General features: G+C 48.3%; 1 protein-coding gene across 2 annotated transcripts in view; it reads left to right on the top strand.

The window, feature by feature from the left end:
• Positions 1–27,672, top strand: part of ICE2 (interactor of little elongation complex ELL subunit 2) — a 111,707-nt gene that overhangs the window by 36,014 nt on the left and 48,021 nt on the right. For both annotated transcript variants that reach the window (XM_066592395.1, XM_066592396.1), the window contains 2 exons: positions 4,459–4,631; positions 21,110–21,344. In XM_066592395.1, coding sequence (XP_066448492.1) covers positions 4,459–4,631; positions 21,110–21,344 — 408 coding nt within the window. The remainder of the gene's footprint in view (positions 1–4,458; positions 4,632–21,109; positions 21,345–27,672) is intronic.

Raw genomic sequence — 27,672 nt, 5'->3', positions numbered from 1 at the left:
AGTTCATGGATACTTTTGGTCCTAGGGGTGGGGGTGATTAACAGACCTAGGCCTTTAATGCCTAAATGTCCACATGAACATTTCGTATTTTCAAAACAATACATTCTAAGGCCGGGTTCACACAGGGCGGATTTGCCGCGGAATCTCGCTGCGGCCACTAATCCCGGGGTGAGCCAGCCATGTGGACGAGATTTGACAAAAATATCATCCACACGTGGCCTACAATCCGTCACGGCAAAGCCGGCATTTGCCAGCGCTGCGGATTCCCGGGACGTAGCATGTCATTTCTTTTTCTTTTCTGTTGCGGCCTCACACCTTTCTATGGAAGAGACGGCCGCGACGGAAAAGCATGCAGCAAAGCCGCTCCAAAACCCACGGGTAAGTGCCGTGGCTTTTGAAGCTGTGCTTACCCCCCAGAAATCTCGCAGTTTTCCGCTGCGGCAAAACCGTAAGATTTCCACTGTCAAAGCGTCCTGTGGGAACCAGCATAAGGGTTAACAATTTTTTGTTTATTTTTTTTGTGGCATGGATTGAGCTTTCTTATGGTATTAAGACAAGGCCAGTACCTTTTTAATTTTCGTAGAGTAAAATGGGCAGGGATAGCATAAAATTCTAATTTTGTTAATTTTTTTTCTATTTCAGTGTAATAAATTTGAAAGAAAAAAAAAATAATTATAGATTTATAAATAAATTGAAAGAAAAAAAAATCTCGCATTCCTATGTTTAACAATACTAAATATTTGTAGTCTGATTTGGCCGGCTGCACACAGGAAGATTTTTGCTGCGGAATCTGGAGCTCGCTTCCGCCTCCGGATTTCGCAGCAATAACCCTCCATAGCATGCTATGGAAAAAGGATTCTTCAAGCACACGAGCGGTAAACAATTGCGGTTTCTGCTCGCGGATGAAAAATTGCAGCATCCTCCATTTTACTGCGGTTCCTGCACGAACAGCTTCCATTGAGTCAATGGAAGCTGTCCGACCCGCGGCCTGTCCAGTTGGAGTTTTAAAAAAAATCTATACTGCCATGTGCTACGGCGAGCCGTGCGGACCATCTGCAGTACAGAAAAAGAAGAAAAGCAGGTACGCGGGGGATGCCGGCTGAGCACAGGGTCAGAATCTGACCCGCCCGTGTGCATGCAGCCTAACTCTTCATCACTGGATTACCTGCTACCAATGGTCCCCTTATTTATTCTTTTGTATTTCCTGTCATTAGCTGGTAATTTAGCTCGCTTGGACCACAGTCTCATTGGCGAGAGCAGATCATTACAACTCCCTGTCCCTTCAATAAGGTTGAACTGACAGTGCCGGCCAAGCCTCTTTACTGGCAGAGCGCTATACAGTGAGATTTGCCACTAAAGTGGAAGATCTATAGATCCTAGCTACTTAGTACATCAACAGTTTTATAAATACAGTTGGCGGACATAAAGTGGTTAATGTGTACTTACTGTCTCATCAGTGTTTGAGAAAATTCATTAATAATAATCTTTATTTGTATAGCGCCAACTTATTCCGCAGCACTTAACTCTTATTATAGAAGTATGAACAATTTTGTAATTTTTCAGTTTGGCAATATAACACTAATCGTTTCCTCCACCTAGCTAATCTGTCAAAATGGAGATTATTTTCTCTGGTGGAGGTACGATCCTTATACACATGTCTGTAGCCCTTAGTAGCGATTTTGGCCTTTAATGGAGATATTAATTTACCAACTAGCTGTTCTCTTTGCTGCTAATCACTGGTCATTGGAGTTAAATTAATTGTTGTCACAAAAAGCAGCTGGGGCGCTGGATAGGAGCAGCTCGTGTAGTAGCCGCGCAGGATCGGAGAGTAGTCAGGAGGAAGCCGGATATAGTCAGCAGATAATCACGTTTGCAGTACAAATAGATGAGGCAGGAAGCATAGTCAGATGGGAAGCCAGGAGTCAGCAGCAGGTAGTCGCATATGCAGGATAGGAGCAGGTGAGGAGAGGAAGCTTGATACAGGCAATGGAGCACAATAATCATGCAATGCAGGAGTGTCAGGCCCAGGCTTTTATAGGAAGTCCTAATCAGGAACAGGTGGAGCTAGAACAAGGGCTGGATAGTAGGATCTGGAAAACGGGGTCAAAGTATGCAGAGGGATTTCTCCCAAGGCCTGGATAGCTCAATAACAAGGGCTATTGCTTGGAGTGCAGGAGGTTCCCAGTTCAAGCCCTGACAGACAAATATGCTGACACTACACTTACTAACCACACAGTACACTCACTACCGACAGGATGGGTGACTATTTAATGGGAACACAGCAGGAACTTTTGGGGTTTTTCTTTTCATCGATACAGTGACAGCTACGGGTGTGCCGCGGCAGGGATGACTTTCAGTGGAAGCTGTCCCTGCAAGATCCGCAGAGAATGGAGCATGCTGTGATTTCTTTCCATGCGTGCAACCTGTATGCCGGGAAAAAAATCACATACGCATGTTCTAAATTGCCCTGTGGATGCTAATTAGAGATGAGCGACCGTACTCGTTTAGGGCGATTTCACAGTCGAGCATCGCTTTTTTCGAGTAACTGACTACTCGGGCGAAAAGATTAGGGGGGTAGCAGTGGGGAACAGGGGGGAGCGCTCTCTCTCTCTCCCCCCCCCCTCCCCCACTCCCCTCTGCAACCCCCCGCTCACCCCTGGCGCCCCCCGATTCTTTTCACCCGAGTAGTCAGTTACTCGAAAAAAGCGATGCTCGATTGCGAAATCGCCCTAAACGAGTACATTCGCTCATCTCTAATGCTAATGCATCCCTATGCGCTTCAAGATCTGCGGATCTCCCGCACGGGAATTTTATAATTAGAATCCGCCCGTGGACATTGGGCCTATGGGGTGCATTTACATGGCCGTGTTTCATGTGAGTGTGATACTGATCTGAGAAACTCGCCGCAATATCGCAATTTCATGCAACTGCAATGCGTTTTACGAGAGATACTCATTGCATTTGCATTGCAGGACTTGCAATTTGCTCGCCCATTATTCCCTATGGGAGCAAAAAAATCACATCGCATTTACATGTGCATGCGGGTTTGATACATTTTATTTTTAGCTCCCAAAGGGAAGAATGGCTGATGTCGCCCCCAAAATAGAACCTGCTACAAGTTTTCTTTCTCGTATTTGCTGCTTCTTGTATCGCTGTGAGAGAAAAATTGCACATGTAAATTCCCTCATTAAAACTGTTTTGGTTTTTTTCCCTTGCGATTTCTTGCATCTCACAGTGCACAGAAATCGTGCAGAAAAATCGCCACTGTAAATGCACCCTGATGATCCGTTTAAACGAGTGCCGATCAACAAGATCAGTGCTTGTTTAAATGGCCTTTACATATGCATTATCATTAATACGATTGTTCATGTGTAGTACAGCGTATCATTATTGCCTGCAGCAAATACCCCGTTCACACCGGAGGATGCGCTGCCAATAACTACACTTTTTTCTGCAGCATAAACAAAACAATCAGCTGGCAAACAAGCGGTTGCTTATTTGTTGGCTGTTCGTTGGCACAGTTACATGGCCTGATAACTGGGCGAATGTTCACTTCCAAGACCCAAAGCTGCCATTTATGTCACTCTTTGTTGTACTGAGCAGATTTGCAACTTTTTTGCTTCTGCCCTAGGGTCCAGTTTTCCTAATTGAGAATATGGTCATGTGATCCAGCTGTGGAATCCAAGCTAGCTCCGGTACAACGCTGTGTACTTGTATGTCAATCTCAGTGGTTTGTCCTTTCATTCGCCTGTACTGTACATGTGCCTCTGTAGACTGAAGAACATTGGTGCATACAGAGTACATACACCTGGAAGGATGGCCACAAGTACTCATGTCTTTGCTGACGTACCTGTAACCCAAGTGGCAAAGGCTCATGGGGGTCTCTTCCCGTCCATACTTGCAAGTATGCCCCTCTGCAGGTGCCATGTGTCTGCGCAGGTTACTCATTTCTGGCTTACAGTTTATTTACTGGCAATTTCTTCTAACATCATTGAAACAGCAGAGTTTAACCCTTTCCAATCCACTGTCTGACGTCTGAAGACATTCTGATTGAAGGCTGTACAGCTCCAATGTCGGAAGACATCCAGCAGGGTTTTCTTACTGTATATTACTGGCCGCTCTGTTGTCGGGGGGCCTCTCCAGCATGTCCCATACTGCAGTACTGCCTCTAGCCAGCAGATGTTGCCATTTTATAATGGCAGAAAGAGGAAGCCCCCTAGGAAACCCTGAATCCAAAATTGGATTGGAAAGGGTTAATATTTAAAATACAGTTTAATTGCACCCCAACCAAACAAAATTGGGTTGTTGTTGACAGGCTCTTTGTCATTTTTTTTCTTCTTTTGACATTGTTTTTTGGGGGGGGCATATCAGACACTTTTTCCTCCAATATATCATATCCACCTAGTTATGGAAACATAAATAGCATTGATGTAACTTTTTTGCTGCCTCTCTTACCAGGTGGTAAGCAATGTAAAGTAGTGTACGTGGATTCCCCTCTTATCAAGAAAGAGCTGAGCACAAGAGAGAGAAGCCAAGTGTTTCATGAGGTGGTTTTGGACAAGTTCATGGTGAAAAATTCTGTGATTCCTGTGAAATGTCTGTTTCTGGACAGAGACAGTGCGGCTTCCCACGTGAGTATATTTTGGGTGCATATATATTGGAATGGACAAGTTTATTCATATTAATGCTGGCACATATTTCACATTCACCACCATAACTATGTGATGAGCCAATACTATTTTTAATTTAACCCCTTAGTGACGGGGCTATCATAAAACTACGTCCTGCTGTTGCAGGACGTGTATGGAGGGAGGTAGCGGCGCTATCTCCCTCCATACAGCGAGGGCGTCAGCTGTTTATTACAGTTGACACCCGCGGGCAATAGCCGCGTTCGGCCGATCGCGGCTATTAACACTTTAAATGCCGCTGTCAATTCTGAAAGCGGCATTTAAATCCCCCGAACGCTGTTTGGGCGTCCCACACGGCGCCCCCCCCCCCCTTCCCCACGGTGAGATCGGGGGAGCCGTGCAGGTGTCATGGCAGCCGGGGGCCTAATGAATGGCCCCAGGGCTGCCTTAACAGACTGCCTATCAAGCCATCCATACAGGGTGGCTTGATAAACTGCCTGTCAAAAAGCAGTATGACGTAATGCTATTACGTCATACTGTAGGAGCGATCAAAGCATCGCATGGTAAAGTCCCCTAGGGGGACTTCAAAGTAAAAAAAAAAATCAATAAAGTTTTTTTAATTGTTAAAAAAAAAAGTTATAAAAGTTTAAATCACCCCCCTTTTGCCATATCTATTAAAAAATCTAAATCATAAAATAAAAATATGTATTTGATATCGCCGCGTCCATAAAAGTCCGATCTATCAAAGTAGCGCATTATTTTTCCTGCACGGTGAAAGTCGTACGAAAAAAAAAAATGAAGAATGCCAGAAATACACTTTTTTAGTTACCCTGTCTCCCAGAAAAAACGCAGTAAAAAGCGATCAAAAAGTCGTATGTATTCCAAATTGATACTATCGGAAACTACAGGACATCCCACAAAAAATGAGTCCTTGCTCAACTACGTCGACGGAAAAAAAAAAAAAAAAAAGGTATTGCGTGCACAAAATGACCGCAGAAAATAATTGAAAAAAATTAAATATCTTAAAAAAAAAAAATACAAGTACTACAGCAAAAAAATACTATATAAGTTTGGTATCGTAGTAATCGTACTGACTAGAGATGAGCGAACACCAAAATGTTCGGGTGTTCGTTATTCGGAACGAACTTCCCGCGATGCTCGAGGGTTCGTTTCGAACAACGAACCCCATTGAAGTCAATGGGCGACCAGAGCATTTTTGTATTTCGCCGATGCTCGCTAAGGTTTTCATGTGTGAAAATCTGGGCAATTCAACAAAGTGATGGGAATGACACAGAAACGGATAGGGCAGGCGAGGGGCTACATGTTGGGCTGCATCTCAAGTTCCCAGGTCCCACTATTAAGCCACAATACCGGCAAGAGTGGGCCCCCCCCCCCCCCCCCCTCCCAACAACTTTTACTTCTGAAAAGCCCTCATTAGCATGGCATACCTTTGCTAAGCACCACACTACCTCCAACAAAGCACAATCACTGCCTGCATGACACTCCACTGACACTTCTCCTGGGTTACATGCTGCCCAACCGCCCCCCCTCCCCCCCCACAGCGCACACCAAAGTGTCCCTGCGCAGCCTTCAGCTGCCCTCATGCCACACCACGCTCATGTCTATTTAGAATTGCGTCTGCCATGACGAGGGACCGCAAGCACACACTGCAGAGGTTGGCACGGCTAGGCAGCGACCCTCTTTAAAAGTGGCGGAGCGATAGCCCACAATGCTGTACAGAAGCAATGAGAAATAGAATCCTGTGCCACCGCCATCAGGAGCTGCACACGTGGGCATAGCAATGGGGAACCTATGTGCCACACACTATTCATTCTGTCAAGGTGTCTGCATGCCCCAGTCAGACCGGGCTTTTTAATTCATAGACACAGGCAGGTACAACTCCCTATTGTGAAGTCCCTGTCGACCCACAGCATGGGTGGCTCCCTGGAACCCACCGGCGGTACACAGAAATATCCCATTGCATTGCCCAACACAGCTGAGGTAGTAATGTCGTGCTTAATGCAGGTGGGCTTCGGCCCACACTGCATGCCCCAGTCTGACTGGGGTTCTTTCTAAGTGTACAGATGTAGTAAAAACTCCGTGTGCACCTACAGCATGGGTGGGTGCCAGGAAGCCACCGGCGGTACATAGAAATATCCCATTGCATTGCCCAACACAGCTGAGGTAGTAATGTTGTGCTTAACCCTTTCCAATCCAATTTGTATATGGTTTTCCTAGGGGGCTTACTCTTTTTCTGCCGTTATACAACGGCGCTATATGCTGGCTAAAGCCAGTACTGCATGAGCTGACACGTAGGATAGGCTCCGACAGCAGAGAGGCTGGCAATATACAGTAAGAGAACCCCGACGGACGTCTACCAACAACGGAGCTGTACAGCCTTAAACCCTAATGTCTTCACAGGTCACACAGTGGACTGGAAAGGGTTAATGCAGGTGGGTTTCGGCCCACACTGCATGCCCCAGTCAGACTGGGTTTCTTTATAAGTGGAAACAGATGCATTTATAATTCCCTGTGGACCCACAGCATGGGTGGGTGCCAGGAAGCCACCGGCGGTACATAGAAATATCCCATTGCATTGCCCAACACAGCTGAGGTAGTTATGTCGTGCGTAATACAGGTGGGCTTCGGCCCACACTGCATGCCCCAGTCAGACTGGGGTTCTTTACAAGTGGACACATGTAGGTTAAACTCCCTGTGGACCCACTGCCTGGGTGGGTGCCAGGAAGCCACCGGCGGTACATAGAAATATCCCATTGCATTGCCCAACACAGCTGAGGTAGTAATGTCGTGCGTAATACAGGTGGGCTTCGGCCCACACTGCATGCCCCAGTCAGACTGGGGTTCTTTAGAAGTGTACAGATGTATTAAAAACTCCGTGTGCACCTACAGCATGGGTGGCTCCCATGAACCCACCGGCGGTACATAAAAATATCCCATTGCATTGCCCAACACAGCTGAGGTAGTAATGTCGTGCTTAATGCAGGTGGGCTTCGGCCCACACTGCATGCCCCAGTCAGACTGGGGTTCTTTACAAGTGGACACATGTAGGTTAAACTCCCTGTGGACCCACTGCCTGGGTGGGTGCCAGGAAGCCACCGGCGGTACATAGAAATATCCCATTGCATTGCCCAACACAGCTGAGGTAGTAATGTCGTGCGTAATACAGGTGGGCTTCGGCCCACACTGCATGCCCCAGTCAGACGGGTTCTTTAGAAGTGTACAGATGTATTAAAAACTCAGTGTGCACCTACAGCATGGGTGGCTCCCTGGAACCCACCGGCGGTACATAAAAATATCCCATTGCATTGCCCAACACAGCTGAGGTAACGTCAGCTGTAATGCAGGTGGGCTAAAAATTAATTTGATTACACTGTAGGCGAGGGCCCACAAAAATTGCTGTATCAACAGTACTAATGTACATCCCAAAAATTGGCCATGGCCAGCCAAGAGGGCAGGTGAAACCCATTAATCGCTTTGGTTAATGTGGCTTAATTGGTAACTAGGCCTGGAGGCAGCCCAGTGTAACGAAAAATTGGTTCAAGTTAAAGTTCCAATGCTTTTAAGCGCATTGAAACTTATAAAAATTGTTCTGAAAAATTATTTGAGTGAGCCTTGTGGCCCTAAGAAAAATTGCCCGTTCAGCGTGATTACGTGAGGTTTCAGGAGGAGGAGCAGGAGGAGGAGGAATATTAGACACAGATTGATGAAGCAGAAATGTCCCCGTTTTGGATGGTGAGAGAGAACGTAGCTTCCATCCGCGGGTGCAGCCTACGTATTGCTTACGTATCGCTGCTGTCCGCTGGTGGAGAACAGAAGTCTGGGGAAATCCAGCCTTTGTTCATCTTGATGAGTGTTAGCCTGTCGGCACTGTCGGTTGACAAGCGGCTACGCTTATCTGTGATGATTCCCCCAGCCGCACTAAACACCCTCTCCGACAAGACGCTAGCCGCAGGACAAGCAAGCACCTCCAGGGCATACAGCGCGAGTTCAGGCCACGTGTCCAGCTTCGACACCCAGTAGTTGTAGGGGGCAGAGGCGTCACCAAGGATGGTCGTGCGATCGGCTACGTACTCCCTCACCATCCTTTTACAGTGCTCCCGCCGACTCAGCCGTGACTGGGGAGCGGTGACACAGTCTTGGTGGGGAGCCATAAAGCTGGCCAGGCCCTTAAAGACTGTTGCACTGCCTGGGATGTACATGCTGCTCGATCTACGCACATCCCCTGCTACCTTGCCCTCGGTACTGCGCCTTCTGCCACTAGCGCTGTCGGCTGGGAATTTTACCATCAGCTTGTCCGCAAGGGTCCTGTGGTATAGCAACACTCTCGAACCCCTTTCCTCTTCGGGAATCAGAGTGGGCAGGTTCTCCTTATACCGTGGATCGAGCAGTGTGTACACCCAGTAATCCGTCGTGGCCAGAATGCGTGCAACGCGAGGGTCACGAGAAAGGCATCCTAACATGAAGTCAGCCATGTGTGCCAGGGTACCTGTACGCAACACATGGCTGTCTTCACTAGGAAGATCACTTTCAGGATCCTCCTCCTCAGGCCATACACGCTGAAAGGATGACAGGCAATCAGCCGGTGTACCGTCAGCAGCGGGCCAAGCTGTCTCTTCCCCCTCCTCCTCATCCTCCTCATGCTCCTCCTCCTCCTCCTGTACGCGCTGAGAAATAGACAGGAGGGTGCCCTGACTATCCAGCGGCATACTGTCTTCCCCCGCCCCCGTTTCCGAGCGCAAAGCAGCTGCCTTTATGGTTTGCAGGGAATTTCTCAAGATGCATAGCAGAGGAATGGTGACGCTAATGATTGTAGCATTGCCGCTCACCACCTGGGTAGACTCCTCAAAATTACCAAGGACATGGCAGATGTCTGCCAACCAGGCCCACTCTTCTGAAAGGAATTGAGGAGGCTGACTCCCACTGCGCCGCCCATGTTGGAGTTGGTATTCGACTATAGCTCTACGTTGTTCATAGAGCCTGGCCAACATGTGGAGCGTAGAGTTCCACCGTGTGGGCACGTCGCACAGCAGTCGGTGCACTGGCAGCTTAAAGTGATGTTGCAGGGTGCGCAGGGTGGCAGCGTCCGTGTGGGACTTGCGGAAATGTGCGCAGAGCCGGTGCGCCTTTACGAGCAGGTCTGACAAGCGTGGGTAGCTTTTCAGAAACCGCTGAACCACCAAATTAAAGACGTGGGCCAGGCATGGCACGTGCGTGAGGCTGCCGAGCTGCAGAGCCGCCACCAGGTTACGGCCGTTGTCACACACGACCATGCCCGGTTGGAGGCTCAGCGGCGCAAGCCAGCGGTCGGTCTGCTGTGTCAGACCCTGCAGCAGTTCGTGGGCCGTGTGCCTCTTATCGCCTAAGCTGAGTAGTTTCAGCACGGCCTGCTGACGCTTGCCCACCGCTGTGCTGCCACACCGCGCGACACCGACTGCTGGCGACATGCTGCTGCTAACACATCTTGATTGCGAGACAGAGGAGGAGGAGGAGGAGGGTGCTTTAGTGGAGGAAGCATACACCTCCGCAGATACCAGCACCGAGCTGGGGCCCGCAATTCTGGGGGTGGGTAGGACGTGAGCTGTCCCAGGCTCTGACTCTGTCCCAGCCTCCACTAAATTCACCCAATGTGCCGTCAGGGGGATGTAGTGGCCCTGCCCGCCTGTGCTTGTCCACGTGTCCGTAGTTAAGTGGACCGTGGCAGTAACCGCGTTGGTGAGGGCGCGTACAATGTTGCGGGAGACGTGGTCGTGCAGGGCTGGGACGGCACATCGGGAAAAGTAGTGGCGACTGGGAACTGAGTAGCGCGGGGCCGCCGCCTCCATGATACTTTTGAAGGACTCCGTTTCCACAACCCTATACGGCAGCATCTCAAGGCTGATGAATTTTGCTATGCGGACGGTTAACGTTTGAGCGTGCGGGTGCGTGGCGGCGTACTTGCGCTTGCGCTCCAACAGTTGCGCAAGCGACGGCTGGACGGTGCGCTGAACTACACTGCTGGATGGGGCCGAGGACAGCGGAGGTGAGGGTGTGGGTGCAGGCCAGGAGACGGTAGTGCCTGTGTCCTGAGAGGGGGGTTGCATCTCAGTGGCAGGTTGGAGCACAGGGGGAGAGGCAGGGGTGCAAACCGGAGGCGCTGAACGGCCTTCGTCCCACCTTGCGGGGTGCTTGGCCATCATATGTCTGCGCATGGTGGTGGTAGTGAGGCTGTTGGTGTTGGCTCCCCGGCTGAGCTTTGCGCGACAAAGGTTGCACACCACTGTTCGTCGGTCGTCAGGCGTCTCTGTGAAAAACTGCCAGACCTTAGAGCACCTCGGCCTCTGCAGGGTGGCATGGCGCGAGGGGGCGCTTTGGGAAACACTTGGTGGATTATTCGGTCTGGCCCTGCCTCTACCCCTGGCCACCGCACTGCCTCTTGCAACCTGCCCTGCTGATGCCCTTGACTCCCCCTCTGAAGACCTGTCCTCCTGAGTAAGCGTTGCACACCAGGTGGGGTCAGTCACCTCATCGTCCTGCTGCTCTTCCTCCGAATCCTCTGTGCGCTGCTCCCTCGGACTTACTGCCCTTACTACTACCTCACTGCAAGACAACTGTGTCTGATCGTCATCGTCCTCCTCACCCACAGAAAGTTGTTGAGACAGTTGGCGGAAGTCCCCAGCCTCTTCCCCCGGACCCCGGGAACTTTCGAATGGTTGGGCATCAGTGACGATAAACTCCTCTGGTGGGAGAGGAACCGCTGCTGCCCAATCTAAGCAGGGGCCCGAGAACAGTTCCTGGGAGTGTTCCCGCTCCTGAGCAGGTGTTATTGTAGTGGAGTGAGGAGGCTGGGAGGAAGGAGGAGCAGCAGACAGAGGATTCGGATTGGCAGCAGTGGACGGCGCAGAACTGCGGGTAGACGATAGGTTGCTCGAAGCACTTTCTGCCATCCAGGACAGGACCTGCTCACACTGCTCATTTTCTAATAACCGTCTCCCGCGTGGACCCATTAATTGGGCGATGAATGTGGGGACGCCAGAAACGTGCCTCTCTCCTAATCGCGCAGCAGTCGGCTGCGACACACCGGGATCAGGAGCTCGGGCTGTGCCCACACCCTGACTTGGCCCTCCGCGTCCTCGGCCGCGTCCACGTCCTCTAGGCCTACCCCTACCCCTCAGCATGCTGTATTACCAGTGATTTGATTTCACAGGCAGGAAATAAATTGGCGCAAGACTGCAGGCCAAATATAATTTTTGCCCTTTTTGGAAAACGAAAGGCCCCACTGCCTCTAGTGAATGAATAATCTAAGTTTAATAACTGTGCTGTGTCCCTGCTAATGTGTCACAGAACGTGAGGGTAGCAGAGTTATTATAACTCTGGCAGAGCAGGTATTTTTTTCCCAATTAAGGAAAGCAAATGGCGAAGCCAGCAGTAAAGCATAGCTGGGTGCGTCTGATTTAGCAATGTTGTTCACGCAGCTCACACGTGTCCACAGCCCTTAGGACGGACAGAGGCTGGACAAATAGATTTGTTTTCAGTTTTTTTCCACCAAAAGGCAGCACTGCGTATATTCAATGAACATGAGAAGTTTAATAACTGTGCTGTGTCCCTGCTTATGTGTCACAGAACGTGAGGGTAGCAGAGTTATTATAACTCTGGCAGAGCAGGTATTTTTTTCCCAATTAAGGAAAGCAAATGGCGAAGCCAGCAGTAAAGCGTAGCTGGGTGCGTATGATTTTTACAGGTTGCAGACGCAGCTCACACGTGTCCACCGGCGTTAGGCCGGACAGAGGCAGGACAAATTTAATTATTTTCCGTTTTTTGGCACCAAAAGGCAGCACTGCGTATATTCAATGAATAACAACTGTGTTGTCGTCCTGCCTATACAATTCTTTCCCTGCAGTATCAATGGAGGGTGCAATGGTCTGCAGAGGCGATTTTGAGAAGCAAAAAAAAATGCAGCACAGCTAACAGCAGCCTGGACAGTACTGCACACGGATAAATATGGCCCTAGAAAGGACCGTTGAGGTTCTTGAAGGCTACACTCACTCCTAACACTCTCCCTGCCTATGCAGCACTTCTGTCCCTAATGCCAGGTGCAACGGTCTGCAGAGGCGATTTTGAGGGGAAAAAAATTGCCACTGCTAACAGCAGCCAACACACAGCTATCAGTGGCCCTGATAAGGACCTTTGGGGGGTCTTGAAGCCTACACTAACTACCAATTCTTTCCCTACAGCAGCTCCGGTACAAACAGCACTGTCCCTCATCTAACTCACACCGCATCTGAGGCGAACCGCGGGAGGGGCCGACTTTTATGTTCGGGTGACACCTGATCTTCCCAACCACTCACAGCAGGGGGGTGGTATAGGGCTTGAACGTCACAGGGGGAAGTTGTAATGCCTTCCCTGTCTTTCAATTGGCCAGAAAAGCGCGCTAACGTCTCAGGGAAGGAAGTGAAAATAACCAGAACACCGCATGGTGTTCGTTACGAATAACGAACATCCCGAACACCCTAATATTCGCACGAATATCAAGCTCGGAAGAACACGTTCGCTCATCTCTAGTACTGACCCATAGAATAAAAATATCAGGTCGTTTTTGTTGCAGTTTGTGCGCCGTAGAAACAGGACGCACTGAAAGATGGTGGAATGTCGTTTTTTTTCCATTTCTCTCCACTTAGAATTTTTAAAAAGTTTTTCAGTACATTATATGGTACAATAAATAGTGCCATTGAAAAATACAACTCGTCCCGCAAAAAACAAGCCCTCATACAGAGACGTCGATGGATAAAGTAAGGAGCTACGATTTTTTTAAAGGGAGTAGGAAAAAACAAAAATGGAAAAAAGCAAAAAAGCTCCGTCACTAAGAGGTTAATATTTAGTACACATAGAACTTGATGCTTCTGAATTCACGCTAATCTCACATCCTAAAAGATCGAGTTCCTGTTTCTTCTGTACTTCGACTGACCGCGGACACTCGCCGTTGGTCATGCGCAGTACAGATTTTATTTTTTTGAATGTTTGTTTCTTGAGCACCGTCACTGAGCGATGAAGTGGGTACCCGTGGCCTATCCACAATATCAATTGCGGATGGGCTTCTGGTCGGACAGTTTCCATTGACTTCAATGAAAGTCATCCGCACAAAAATAGAGCATGGTGTGATTTTTCCGCTGCTCGTGGAAATTGTAGTTCGTTTCCATGAGTATGAAGGAAAAAGCGATCTTAGCATGCTTAGAACGGTATTTGCTGCGGATCCTCTGTGCGGACGCTGCTGCAAACATCTGTTTGTGTGCAGCCGGTCTTTCAGTGTAGCTGCTGCGTCCCTTTCCCGCCTTTCCTCTCTATAGATTTTCTATAGGCAGTATGTAACCTGATTCCTCAGTGAGCTGATTTGTTTCAGACAGATTTAAGCTGTATTTCAGAGTCGATGATGAGGAGAAGAGCATGGTAGATGGAGGGGAGGCATTTTCTCTAATGAAATATATAACAAATCTTTTTATTTTCTTCCACTATTGATCTATAGAGAGTTTGCTGAAACAAGAGGCTCTGTTTTCAATACTTACATTTTGTTTTGGATTAGAATTTTTCTTTGTCATCATTGCCCGCTCTACAACTTATCACCATGTGTGAACTACCCAAAGACTGACAACTGACACTTTTCTATGAGAGAGAATAGAGATCACCTAACTTATGCGGACTACATTCCCAAGTTAAGCAGAGTCTAACATGCTGCTCTGCCAATCTGAATTCATGCTTCCCTAAGCATTTAGAAATACTATATTTAGTGTATTTATCATGGAATGCAATTCATTGTGCAATTGAGATATAGCCGTTACTTCCCCATTTATTTTACAGTTATTTAGTGCTGTCATACTGCTTAAAAAGGCCCTGCTTCGGAAACATCTGGCTTTGTGGGTACTGGATGCATATGGCTGTATTTGATGAATGTGACTCTCCAGCTCCAGATAAACGTTTGCATGAAGTCACTCCAGTTAAGCTAAAAGTTGTTTGCTTTAGCCTTTTACAAACAAAGGAAATGGCTGTGTAAGAGAATACATTAGTCAGCTATTATCAAGATGTGATTTCAGAAAGGGGGCTTATTCAGAACCAGGGGGGGGGGCTTATTTTAGGATATTCTTACAAGAACTTTTATTACATGATAGCCTTTTTTCAATAACTAATGCAGAATACTGAAGCAGGGAATAAAGATGTGTTTAAAGGGGTTATCCAGTTGTATTGATGGTCTATTCTCAGAGTAGGTCATCAATAGTAGATGTGTGGGTGTCTGCTCTCTGAGCACCCCCCCCCCCCCCCCCATCCTTTCCAACTGACCAGCTATTCTCCGGGCCAGTGCAATCATGCACTAGGCTGATTTCTGCAGAAAGCAGACAGCTCTGTTCCCACCGCTGGTATTGTGGGCAAAGTTGCCATTTACTTCAATGTCTGCAGCACCAAGCCTGGTCACCGCAGTGGGAACAGGGCTGTCGTACACTGAGTTGATTTCTGCAGGAAGCAAACATACCAGCCCAGAGAATAGCTTATTAGTGAGAGTCCCGTGCTGCAGACCTTTCGACAATCTACTATTGATGACCTATGGTTAGGCCATGTATAGTTTACAACAGGAAATCTGTTTTAATATGAATAGTCAAATAGTTTTTTTCCAGACAAGTGACATTTCCATTGCGACCCTAGAGCTAAATTGGGTTAATAGTTTTGCCCTGCGACCATTTAATCCCAATCACTTTAGAACACTCTCCCATTGGTAACCTCTGGACCATCTCTGACATGCAAGACCTGTGAGAAGCTGATCATGCTCTGTTGGTTTGCAACACATGACCTCATGGAAGCCACAGCTCTCTACCTCTTTCAGTGGCGAGAGAAGAATAAGCCCCCTGCTAGACAATCTTTTCCTTTTGTGGGAACATAGGATGAAAATCCAACACACCTAATCCTTGCAGTCTACTCTCACTTGCCCAATTGCAATCGCTAATGCAACACTAAATGCTAAAGTGTGATTACTAAAGTTCTTTATTCACGGTATTTCTAGGGGTTGTAAGCTTTTAGCTAGTGCTATAGTGCTCACTAAATTGTCCAAATGTTGTGATTGCTAAAAGTCTTGCATCACACTTTATTCAGAGTCACGAGTTCAGATTTTAGTGCCTTTTTTTTGCCAAAAGCAGAAAAGATATGAATGGGGAGAAAAGGCTTCCACCTCTTTTTGATGAAAAGCTGTCTCAAAACCTGCTTGTTTCAAGCCCAAGACTGGATTCACATTTTGTTTTTGGTGCACACTGGAGAAGCCAGAGTAATGGAAGGATGTGATTGGAAATTCAACAGTAAATGAATTCAGACAAACCATACAAGCAAGGTTCAACAGCACACTACAAGCAACAAAAATGATTTTCTCGTCTGTGTCATTGGGGGACATAGCAAGACTTTAAGGTATAGGTGCTGCCACTAGGAGACGACACGAAGTACATCAAGTGTTTGTGCATCCCACCAGCTATGCTCCCTCTTGCTGGCCCTGAGCTAAATTGTTTTTAGCTTAGTATCCATAAATCACTAAAGACGGCCATATACTTACTGATACAGGAGGGCAGATGTCTGCACCCCCTCAGCATGCAGGCAGCCAAACTGCCAAATGTGGGAGCTAATTACGCCTGTGGAGAACATAGCTTAGTGTCCATAGGAGGCAGACCTCTTGCTCTGCAGGCCTTCTCTTACATCTTTTGTTTTTCTTTCTTTCCCTCTTTTAGGTTAGGAATATAGAGCTGGCACCAGATTACCCTGTTATCCCACAAGAGGATGGAGAACAGAGTGGCACTCATCTCTCTGTTGCTTGCTCTACCACCAGAAGAAAAGGAGGCACAGACAAGCCCTAACTCTTCTGTGGTTTGCCATCTATTGGTCCCCTTAGTATAGTGAGGTCCTGGCCAGAGCACTTCTTCACCAAGTGGAGGCGAGTCTGAGGAGGAACACTGCTCGATTCTTACTTTCCAGGCCAAGCTCCTTATTTTAGAAAGTATCCCAAACTTCATATGGAAACTTCCCTCCCATCTTCCGTCTGGGACACTTTTCTCATTTCCATTCCATGCACCATCTGGGACAATTCCCCTATCTTACTCATCGTCCAGGACACTTTTGTTCCCTCCCATCCTCTGTTTGAGACACATCCTTCCCTCCTTTTTGGGGTCTTTTAGCGTTTCCTTATGTCTTGGGCAGCTATCTGGTGAGGAGGTCTTCCTTGGTATTCCCCATCCTCCTCATTCTTAATCCAACTCTTTAGGGCACGTCCCTGCCATGGCCTCCCTTCTTCTCCTCACCTGTGCTGGGAAAAGGAAGACACTCCTGCCACCCTCCTCCTTCCAGGGCTCCTTACAGAGCCAGCAGCACCTGCCCTGTAGGCATGCACTTTTGCTTTAGGTCCTGGCTTCTCTAGCCTACACAGGTTGAAGCCAAAGGGCGGTAAATACTGTTGGCGCACTGGGAGGCACAGGATTTCCTCCCCTGAAGCAAAGAGGCAGTTTGCCAAGTTCTGTACCAACCCCCCAGGTCCTTTCTTCTGTCCTGTTAACTGCTCTCACCGCAGCCTTCAGCAGAGAATTGGGTATCTGAAACAGAGTCCTTCATCTTCCTGTCCTTGATAGACTTCCTAAGCAATGTCCCTCAGAAGACTTGCTCTGTGACTGCTCCTGAGTCCCAGATGACTCAGTGCTGACACCTTCCTTCAGCAGTGTCCCTAGGAGCCATTCATGAGCTTCCCGATCTCCTGTTTCAGAGTAGTCTCTGTCATTAGCATGTTTTCCTCTTTATCTCCCCTTTAAACAGTCCCCTGCACCTAAGGACATAGGAAGCCCTCAGACAGGGACCAGTTCGCTACCAACAGTCACATTCTGCCTTTATACAGTGAGTATCTGTATGACTGCTAGACTGGAAAGGACATGGTTACAAGCATCAGGCACTCACATTCTATCCACCATCTCCATGTTACTGTGAGACGCCGTATCCGACATGGTCTACAATGCTACCTTCCATCGTACAAATAGCTGTATACCATAATGGCAATGGACAGGCATCAGGTTGTTTCACTGCTTTTTTTCCATTATTGTATATCACTCTCTGTCTTAGATGTGTTTTGTTACTTTTGAAAACAGTCCCATATGTCCAGTCTGTATATGACATCTATTTGACATGGTTATATCATGATCACAGATGTCAGTCAACCAGTATCTTCATGACCACACAGCTATGACACTTACCTGACAGCTCATTTCCTCCATTTGCAAAGCAGGTTATATTGCTGCTACTTATCTCTGACAGGGTTACTCTATTGTACCAACCACCATACAGCACCAGTAACCTCTCCCATAGGGAGTAGTTACGGTTAATCCCTGTACTGTACACAATTGTGCTGATATTTGAGCATATGCTTTTTACTTCTCTCCAGAGGTGGACCAGTTGTGTGATTGCAGATTGCCCTGGCTTGTCATGTTATGTATTTGACATCGATGGTATTCAGCACTAGTCCTAATCAACCATCTTTGATTCCTTCTATAGTCAGAATATCTGCCTTAGGTTTTGAACACTTTCTGTAGCACAGTAGTCAAGGCTGCACAGCATGCCGAGAAAGACCTGACTTCAATCCTAAGCTAATACAGTTTCTTGGAATATTTGCCCCCAAGGAAGGAGCTGTCTGCAAGGCTACAACAGGCATGTCTGGGTAAGGGTGCTTTCAGATGAGTTGATTCTCGTTAGAACGAGCCGGTGACGTCACCGTTGGCTTGTTCGCTCTCGTTCAGCCTGTTTAGACAGACAGACACATCTTTGGCTCTTTCAAAAAAGCATTGTTCAGTTTTCGCATTTACAGTATAAGCAAATCTGAAAGACTGAACTAGCGCTGTTTAAACTGAACATTAAGTGTACAAGCCAACGATGATTTTTATGCCTGCAAAAAAAGAACGATGAGTGAAAAGTGAACGACTCTCATTTGTCGTTCAGTTGTTGGCTGTGTTTATATCGAAAGATTATTGATCACTTTCACTCGTTTGAATGCTTTTTGAATAATCGTTCCGTCTAAAGGCACCTTTGGCCATGAACGATTCTTATGGCTTTCTGGTCGGTATGTTTGCCTGGTGACGGATTGCCCTCCCTTATTTTCATTGCGCACCAACCACGTTAGGCATTCCACATCCGTATCAGTCAACCTCTGATATTCCTCCCTTAGGAAGAGGAAATGTATATTTCTGTCAACATTAACTAAATAGCCTATTTATTTATCGTAGAATGGTAGAGTTGGAAGGGACCTCCAGGGTCATCGGGTCCAACACCCCTGCTCAGTGCAGGATTAACTAAATCATCGCAGAGAGATATTTCTCCAGCCTCTGTTTAAACACTTCAATTGGAGGAGAACTCCCCACCTCCTGTGGTAACCTGTTCCACTCATTGATCACACTCACTTTCTAACATCTAATCTGTGTCTCCTCCGTTTCAGTTTCATCCCATTGGTTCTAGTCTTTCCTTGTGTAGATGAGAATAGGGCTGATCCCTCTGCACTGTGACAGCCCTTTAGATATTTGTAGACCGCTATTAAGGCTCCTTTCAGCCTTCTTTTTTTGCAAGCCTTTTTGAAGGTTTAGTTCTGGCCCTCAGATTATCAGGCATCTTCTAAAAAGAACTTTGATATGACCCTTGGTAAAAAGTATATTTCTGCTTTATTAAAAAAGTGTCTCTTCTGAAAAGCATGACTCGTGTCATAGGTATCTTTATGGCCTACTGGTTTTCTTGGGACCTTGGTCTGAGCTTTGATGATTTTCAAGAAGCCACTTGCACATGTAATCCACCCGGCCTGCCCTCCCACTCTAAAGTCATCCCATCTTCTTGCATGTTGCGGTGCACTGTTCTCCTTTTTTCTGAGCTCATCTGGTTTTTGTCAGAACGTACCCTTTGAAGGCCAAGAGAGTCGCCCTCTTCTGTAGACGCCATTCTATTAGAGGGATAGTTTTTTTGTCAAGAGACAAAGGCTTCAGTCATGCTGGTGACAAGACTGCTTCCAAGGTTCGGCATTGTTTCTAACTTCTACTTATTGCATCCCTTCCTGATCACATGGGTCAGCATACTGACCGCACTCACTTTCTCTTTGGCCCACATTGCTTTGGAATGTCCCAAGGTCTTGCTGGGTCCCCATTGACAGAGATGAGAAAACATGGTTTTTGTTACCATAAAATCCATTTCTTTTTTTGTTCATTGGGGACCCAGCACCGACCCAATAATTTTATTTTTTATGGGCTGTGGTTGACTTTCCAGAAGGGACCCTCAGTTGTTTCTGATTCTCACACAGTACCTTCTGTATTCTTATTACAGTCTGTATTAATTGATGTGTTGTCACAACACATTGTCATGTGTTAATTCGTGTTTCTCCTACTACTTATGTACAAACTAATGTAGCTCAGTCCCTGCAGGAGGGACATAGCTGGTGGGAGGAACTAACACATTTTCTACTTGGTGTCGCTTTCAAATGGCGGCAGCTGTACCCCAAGGTCTTGCTGTGTCCCACAATGAAGGAGTCGAGAAATGGATTTTATGTTAAGCAACAAAAATCCTGTTTTTGCCCAGTGAGTGAATTTAAGCATGTCTGGGATAAAAATATATCTATCCTAAGAGGAAAAGGGAAGTAACATAAGGACAGACCATATGGACCATATGATCTTTTAGGCCTCCTGCACACGCCAGGGTCGGATCCTGCATGCGTGATCCAACCCTGTGCCCGGCCGGTGATCCTGCTTACCTTTCCAGATTATTCTTTATCTGTACTGCGGAAGTGCCGGCCGACGCGCATGCGCAGTACAGATCATGCCGTGGCGTTGCTAGGTGATGACGCGGATCCTGCGGCCTTTCCGCAGTGATAATTGTGGAAAGGCCGCAGAATGGGACAGCTTCCATTGACTTCAATGAAAGCCGCACAGGCGGAAAATCGCATAAAAACCGCGAGTGGAAATCACGGTTAGTTTCCGCTGGTGTGCAGGAAGCAGTGGTTCTCCATAGGAGGCCATGGGCAGTATTTGCTGTGGAATCCGGGGGCAGCCGCCGGACCTGGATTCAGTAAATCAAATTTGCCCGTGTGCAGGAACCCTTACTGTTGTCAATATTTTGTTTCATTGACTGTAGAAAAACTCTGCCACTCAGCTTATATATTGTTCACTTTTTTTAAACTTCTCAAAGGCATAATATTTTTGGATTGTTCACAAATTGCTTCCCATTTGAGTTGTATGCACAAATAAAGATTCTACTAAAACTAGATTTAATTGCTTATACTGACCTGTGTTTTATAGCATACAATACACTTTTGTAGCCTACATGATTTCTTATCGCCATTGTTTCTTGGTGATTGTGTTTTTTTGAAAATAACTGATTTGTTTGGAATGCTATCAGTTTAGGTTGCTGCACTATCTATGTGTTGCTGTCCCTCAATGTCTTTTTTTTTTTTGCAGATTGAAAAACATAGTGCTAGTAGACGTTTGCCACATGAGGATATGGAGATGGATTTTGCAAGTGACCTGACAAAACTTGAAACTTTTGGATCTGCAGATAAGGATGTTAACTCAAGTACAACTTTTTCTGATTATGAGTCTGCAGAATCGCCACCGTGCTCCTCTAAGATTTCTCTACTAGACAGATTGAAAATAGAAAAGCAGATCATCAACAAATCAAACCCAGCTAAGTCTTGTAAGACCACCATTGTTAGAATTCTATGTGCCTTGGCAAATCTCTAACTTGTGTACTCATTAGGTTTTCTGGGTACTAGTGCAATATGTCTCCACCATAAGTATGGGTAGAGACATGGGTTGTCCGGGCTCAGTGACAGGGAGCGGCCAGGTCACGCCCCCAGCTGTGGATTGGCTGCCGCCGCTGGAGTGGTGCCTGCACAGACAATCACACAAACACTTCCTGTGGGTGTCCTTCCTCCCCGCAACGAGCACAGTGCATATGTGAGTTCCCAGGCCATCCTCCCCGTCAGTGTCTCCGTGTCTTGGCCTTCTTCGTGGCCTTTGTTCTCCAGAACTTGTAAGGAAGCCGCTCCTCCGGCCTCTGCTCTGCTGCCTCCTTCACCCTGACAAGCTGTTTTGCTGCACCAAGACATGACCTCTGCTCCCCCTCCCCAAAGCCATCGTCCATCCCACCTGCCCAGCAGTACTGGGGCAGGGGTGCGTGACGGGGGCCCACAGTTCTGGAGGTGCTCCTGGAGCAGACACCTCTGCTGTAGTGAACTGCTGTAGCTAATCCACAACTGGGGTTGTGACCTGGCCGTTCCCTGTAACTGAGCCCGGCCAATCTATGTCTCCACCCATAGTTCCAGTGGCGACATATTGCACTAGTACCGGTTTTCTGTACACTATGCTCAGCAAACCTGATCTTCCATACATCTTTTTTCTTTAAGCAAAAGTAGAAACAGATCTTTTGTATAAATCAGGAGGGAAACATTCCTGATATATTTCTTAACCCCTTTCCAACATCTGAAACACATAGTACAAGTACCATCACATGTCGTTGGGAGTGTATACTCAGAATTTGCTGGCTTTGTTATACAGACTGCTTCCTTCACCCCATTAGCCATCTACTGATAGCGATAGCTGATGAGTTGCTATGGCATTTGAGCCTCCTAGCAGTAGCCTACTACTATTTTAGTACTATTGTTTGACCCTGTGAGAGGCAGAGCTTATTAAGATAATGATGACAAGCGTAATACACTGCAATATAGAATGATTTCAGTGTATTATATGATCGCATAGTAAAGCTCCTTAGTGGAACAAGAAAATTATTTTGGGATGATAGGGTTAAAAGACTGAGAAGGACAGAAACTGTGTGAAACGGAGACTAGAATAGTCTTTATCTCACATATTGAACCCTGTAGTTCCGTTTTGCTTTTTGTCCTTTTGCAGTTTTGTTTGCATAGAAGACAGAAAGCTGGGATGGAGACTGAATAAAAGAGCACAGAGTGAAATGATCCTTACCCTTTGTCTCAATCTAGAAAAATTACCACGGATAGTAATAGCAATTATACATACGGTAGTTACAATTTTTTCCTTTTTGGATTATAACAGATTGCTCCCAGTTGTAAGTGAGAAATGCTGTGGATCATGTGCAGTGAAGTCTAGTTGTTAATATACATGACCATTTTAACATGTGGGTGTCATCTATTTTTCATGGAGCCCATATGGCAGTTCCATATTGTGCTCCCATATGGCCCTGTATGATGTAGGTATTCTCCCCTATGTGTAGTACGGAGTCACACAGAGGTACAGTATTGCCATATTCCGACTGCACAGTTCACAGCTTCTACGGAGTACAGGCTTGCATTTTAATTTTTTTTTTAGCCCTTTCATGATAGTAACTTATAGCCTGGGCCTTAGTTATCACTACTACAGACAAAGAAATGATGGATAAATTGCAGATAATAATCCATTGCATTTAAGAAAATGATCATCATAGTTGGCATTTGCCTTCATATTTTATCTGCATTACATTTCAGGAAGGGTTTTATTGCAGAATTTACAAATTCCATCTAATTGTAGTAGAAAATGTCTGTGTGGAAATTGACCTGCTTATTCTATTGCAGATCTTCACTGCAGATTTCGCACCTCTCAGTGTAGAGCGGTGAAATCCGAAGCAATATCCAAGTGTAACTTGGGGATTTTGCACTGATTAACCATAAATTTGTGGCAAAAACCACAGGCAGATTTCCGACTAATTTTTGTAGTCGTGTGTAGCTACCCTTAACCCCTTAAGGACCAAGCTGTTTTGTACCTTAAGGACCAGACACTTTTTAGGGATTTTACCCATGTGGCGGTTTTACTGCTCTATTTTATTTCCTTTAGCTACCAAAATTATTTTTGCTGCGGTTTTTTTTTCTGTGACATATAGGACTATTTTTTATATATTTCCCCTCGTCATCCTGACAGCATACACATGGAGGATGTCCACTGGACCCCTGTTGGGACAGGAAGCGGAAAAACATACAAAAGGCACCTCCCGCCACCGGCTCACCAGTGTCTTCCTGTCCCTACAGGACAGTCCAAGCGGAAGCCTCCAGGATGCTGGAGGCAAAGGAAAAAGAAGAAAGGAAAATTCCTATGCAGCCTGTCCGCCCGTGGGGGGACGACTCTCTGGTCGGGCTGGCAGAGCTTGCGCGGGTGAGACCCTACGTGGGGACCCTCACCCGCAGGATCCCAAGGACCAGCACCACGTTCCCTGCGGGGAACCCTTCCCTAGCGCGCTGCCCTGTGGGGTTGTCGCACTGGGAAGATACAGCCCGGTACCTGCAGGGCTTGGAAGCCGCCCTCCGGATCAGGCACCCGCTCTGGACGTCGGGACCCGGCTTCCAGAGATCCTCTGTCGGCAGACGGCTGAGCAGGTATGCCAGCGAGGGGGGGGGGAGAGCGCGCGGCGCGGGCCGACGGTTGCGCTCGATCCGACCGGACATCTATGCGCCCTCCTCAGAGCCCGACGCAGAGTGTATCCCCCGGGTCCGGCGCGGCGGCATGACGTCAGCACGGCCGCGTCACGGGGGGGCGGGGCCTCGAGGGAAAAAGGCGCCAAATTTGAAAATAAAAAAAAAAAAAGAGGAGAAAAGCAGGTATTCCCCACATGTCTTCGGTCAGCACCTAAGTAAAGATGTCGGCCAGAGAAGACACGGAGAGCAGCCCGCTGGTGAGTAAACCTCCGGGGGCTCACACCAGGGGTAAGGAAGGGATCAGGTGCTGGAAACCCCCCCCCCCCCCCCTTTTTTCTGCTGTCTCCGTCTCTTAGGACAGAGAAGCACAAAAGGGCAGAGAGGCCAAGAAGCGCGTGCGCAAGTGCCCAGTCTGCCTGCGGCGACTGGACGAGGGACACACCAAACCCTTATGCGCAGCCTGCACAGAGAAAGTGGTTCGTGAGGAAGGCCCCTCGGGCATATCGGACATCCGAGCTATGATCCGCGAGGAGATCGAGGCCTCTCTCTCGTCTCTTTCCGTTCCGCCCCCCACGAAAAGGGTAAGGCGGTCACGGATAGAAGAATCAGACTCGGAGGAAGGGTTCTTAGAAGATTCCCCCTCAGAATCCATACCGCCCATGGAAGACACGAGGAAGTACTTCTTCGCATCGGCGGATCTGGGGCAGCTACTAACAGCGGTCCGTCACACCATGCAGGTGGAGGAACAGACGCCGCAGCAGCCATCCCTCCAGGATACCCTGTTCCGGGGACTCATACCTCAGCCCAAACCATCATTCCCGGTCAATGATATCCTAAAACAGCTTATCTTGACCGAGTGGAAACAGGCAGAACACAAGTTTTTCCTGCCTAAGGAGTTTAAAGAGCGTATGGTCTTCACCCCGGAAGACATTGAGTTCTTGGACACCGTCCCGAAGGTGGATTTGGCGGTCGCCAGGGTCTCGAAGAAGGCTGCCCTCCCCTTTGAGGACATCTCCCAATTGCGGGACCCACTGGATTCACGAGTGGATTCGGCAATGAAGAAGGCCTGGGAGTCGGCGGCCGTCACCATGAAAACCAACATTACGGCCACGTCGGTAGCGAGATCCATGACGGTCTGGCTAGACCAACTCCAGACCCTGGTCTCGCAAAGGGGTTCGAGGGAAGATATCTCCAACTGCCTTCCCCTCCTCCAACAGGCCACCGGCTTCCTGGCGGACGCCTCGATGGAGTCAGTAAGGTTCGGGGCCCGGTCGGCGGCACTTTCGAACACAGCCAGGAGGGCCGTCTGGGTAAAAACCTGGATAGGGGACAATGCCTCAAAGAACAGGCTTTGCTCTTTGCCCTTCCAAGGACATCGCATCTTCGGACCTTCCCTGGACACACTCCTGGAGAAGGCCTCAGACAAGAGTCAGGGGCTACCAGCAGAGAGACCCGTCAAGCGGCCTTCCTCCTCCTACCCTCCTCCCTTTGTCCCCCCGAGAACATACAGGGGGAAGGGGAAAACCGGACGCTGGTCTTACCCCAAAGGCGGAAAGGGTGAGAATCCGCCCATCGGGATCCGGCAGGTGGGGGGCAGACTTAGGGGGTTCGCCAATAGATGGAACGAAATAACCTCCAATCCCTGGGCCCTTCGCCTGGTCTCAGAGGGCTATAGAATTGAGCTTTCTGTCCCCCCTCCCCGGAGGTTCGTGGTTACCCCCTGCCAGTCACCCGCGTCGGCCCGGGCCCTCCAGTCGGGGGTACGGGACCTACTATCCCTGGGGGCCATTATCCCGGTTCCCGCAGAAGAACGGTTCAAAGGCTGCTACTCCCCCTTGTTTCTTATTAAGAAGCCTAACGGGGCCTACAGAGTTATAATCAACCTGAAATACCTGAATAAATCTATAACATACCGAAGATTTAAAATGGAATCAGTAAGATCAGCGATCCCCCTAATCACACCAGATAGCGTCATGGCCACGGTGGACTTAAAAGACGCCTATTATCATATTCCCATACACTGACTCCCAACAGTTTCTTCGATTCGCCCTGGTGATAGAAGGGTCAGTCTCGCATTACCAATTCGCATGCCTGCCGTTCGGGATTTCCTCCGCACCGCGGGTATTCTCCAAACTAGTATTGGAGATGGTAGCAGCACTAAGGACGGACAAAGTACTAATTGTCCCATACCTCGACGATTTCCTGCTTATAGCAGGATCACCCTCGGAACTCCAGCACCGGGTCAACCTCACCCTCCACCTGTTCGAGTCGCTAGGTTGGATCATTAACTTCGACAAATCCAATCTTCAGCCCGAACAAAGGAAAAAGTTCCTAGGGGTTATCCTGGACTCACACCACCAGTGCTCTTCCCTCCCGCTAGAAAAGCAAAAAACGATCCAAGACGAAAGCCGGGCACTTTCGTTAGCCTCCCAAGTATCCCTTAGGAGAGGCATGAGGGTCCTCGGTCTCATGACAGCCTGTATTGGAGTAGTCCCGTGGGCCCAGTTACATGGTAGAACTCTCCAGGACTTTATCCTGAGCAACTGGGACAAATCACCAGCTTCCCTGGATCAGGAAGTCACCCTCACTCACAAAGTAAGGTCCTCCTTGGGGTGGTGGACATCTATCTCCAACCTCGCCAGGTCCACAAGTTGGGACCCGGCATCCCCAGTATCCATTTTCACCGACGCGAGCGCAACTGGCTGGGGGGCCCACTTAGGCTGTCGCTATGTCCAGGGGGTCTGGAACCAGAAAGAGGCCACTCAATCCTCCAATTACAAGGAGCTTTGCGCGGTCTGGAGGGCCATCCGTGACCTCGAGACAGAGATCGGGGGTAGACCCATTAAGATATTTTCGGATAACATAACAACTGTGTCCCTCATTCGCCACCAGGGATCCACGCGGAACCCCCGACTACAAGACCTGGCGGCGAAAGTGCTCGGGTGGATAGAGCAGCGGATGCCTTCCGTTTCAGCGTTCCACGTAAGGGGCCCAGAGAATGCCATGGCAGACTTCCTCAGCCGCAGGAGGATAGACCCTGGGGAGTGGGCACTACATCCAGAGGCATTCCAATTGATTACAGAAAGATGGGGGACTCCAAAGGTGGACTTGTTTGCCTCTCGGGAGAACAACAAGTGCCCCCGGTTCTTTTCCAGGGGGGCAGACGGGGGCTCCCTGGGAATAGACGCACTATCCCAAGCATGGGAATGGGACCTGACATACGCCTTCCCACCTATCCCCCTGATCCCTCGGGTTCTAAAGAAGATCCAGGGGTCCCCGGGCTCCGTTATCCTGGTGGCCCCGTTCTGGCCCAAGAGACCTTGGTTCCCGCTCCTGGCCGCTCTATCAACACAGGAGCCCCTACATCTGCCGTGGAGAGACGACCTCCTACAACAGGGTCCCCTGATTTGCCCAAAAGCCCGACAGTTCAGACTAGCGGCCTGGAAGCTGTGCGGGTAAAATACCTGAACCAGGGCCTATCAGGGAGGGTGACCACCACCTTATGTGAGAGTCTCAAAGAGTCCACCAGGAACATATACACCAGGGTGTGGGACACCTTCTCTAGGTGGTTGGGGCACAGCATTCACGACCTCCAACAACCAG

Source organism: Eleutherodactylus coqui, chromosome 2 (assembly GCF_035609145.1).
Source record: "Eleutherodactylus coqui strain aEleCoq1 chromosome 2, aEleCoq1.hap1, whole genome shotgun sequence".
Taxonomy (NCBI): Eukaryota; Metazoa; Chordata; class Amphibia; order Anura; family Eleutherodactylidae; genus Eleutherodactylus; species Eleutherodactylus coqui.
The sequence above is the reverse complement of the archived record's forward strand: the minus strand, read 5'-3'. Positions and strand labels throughout refer to the sequence as shown.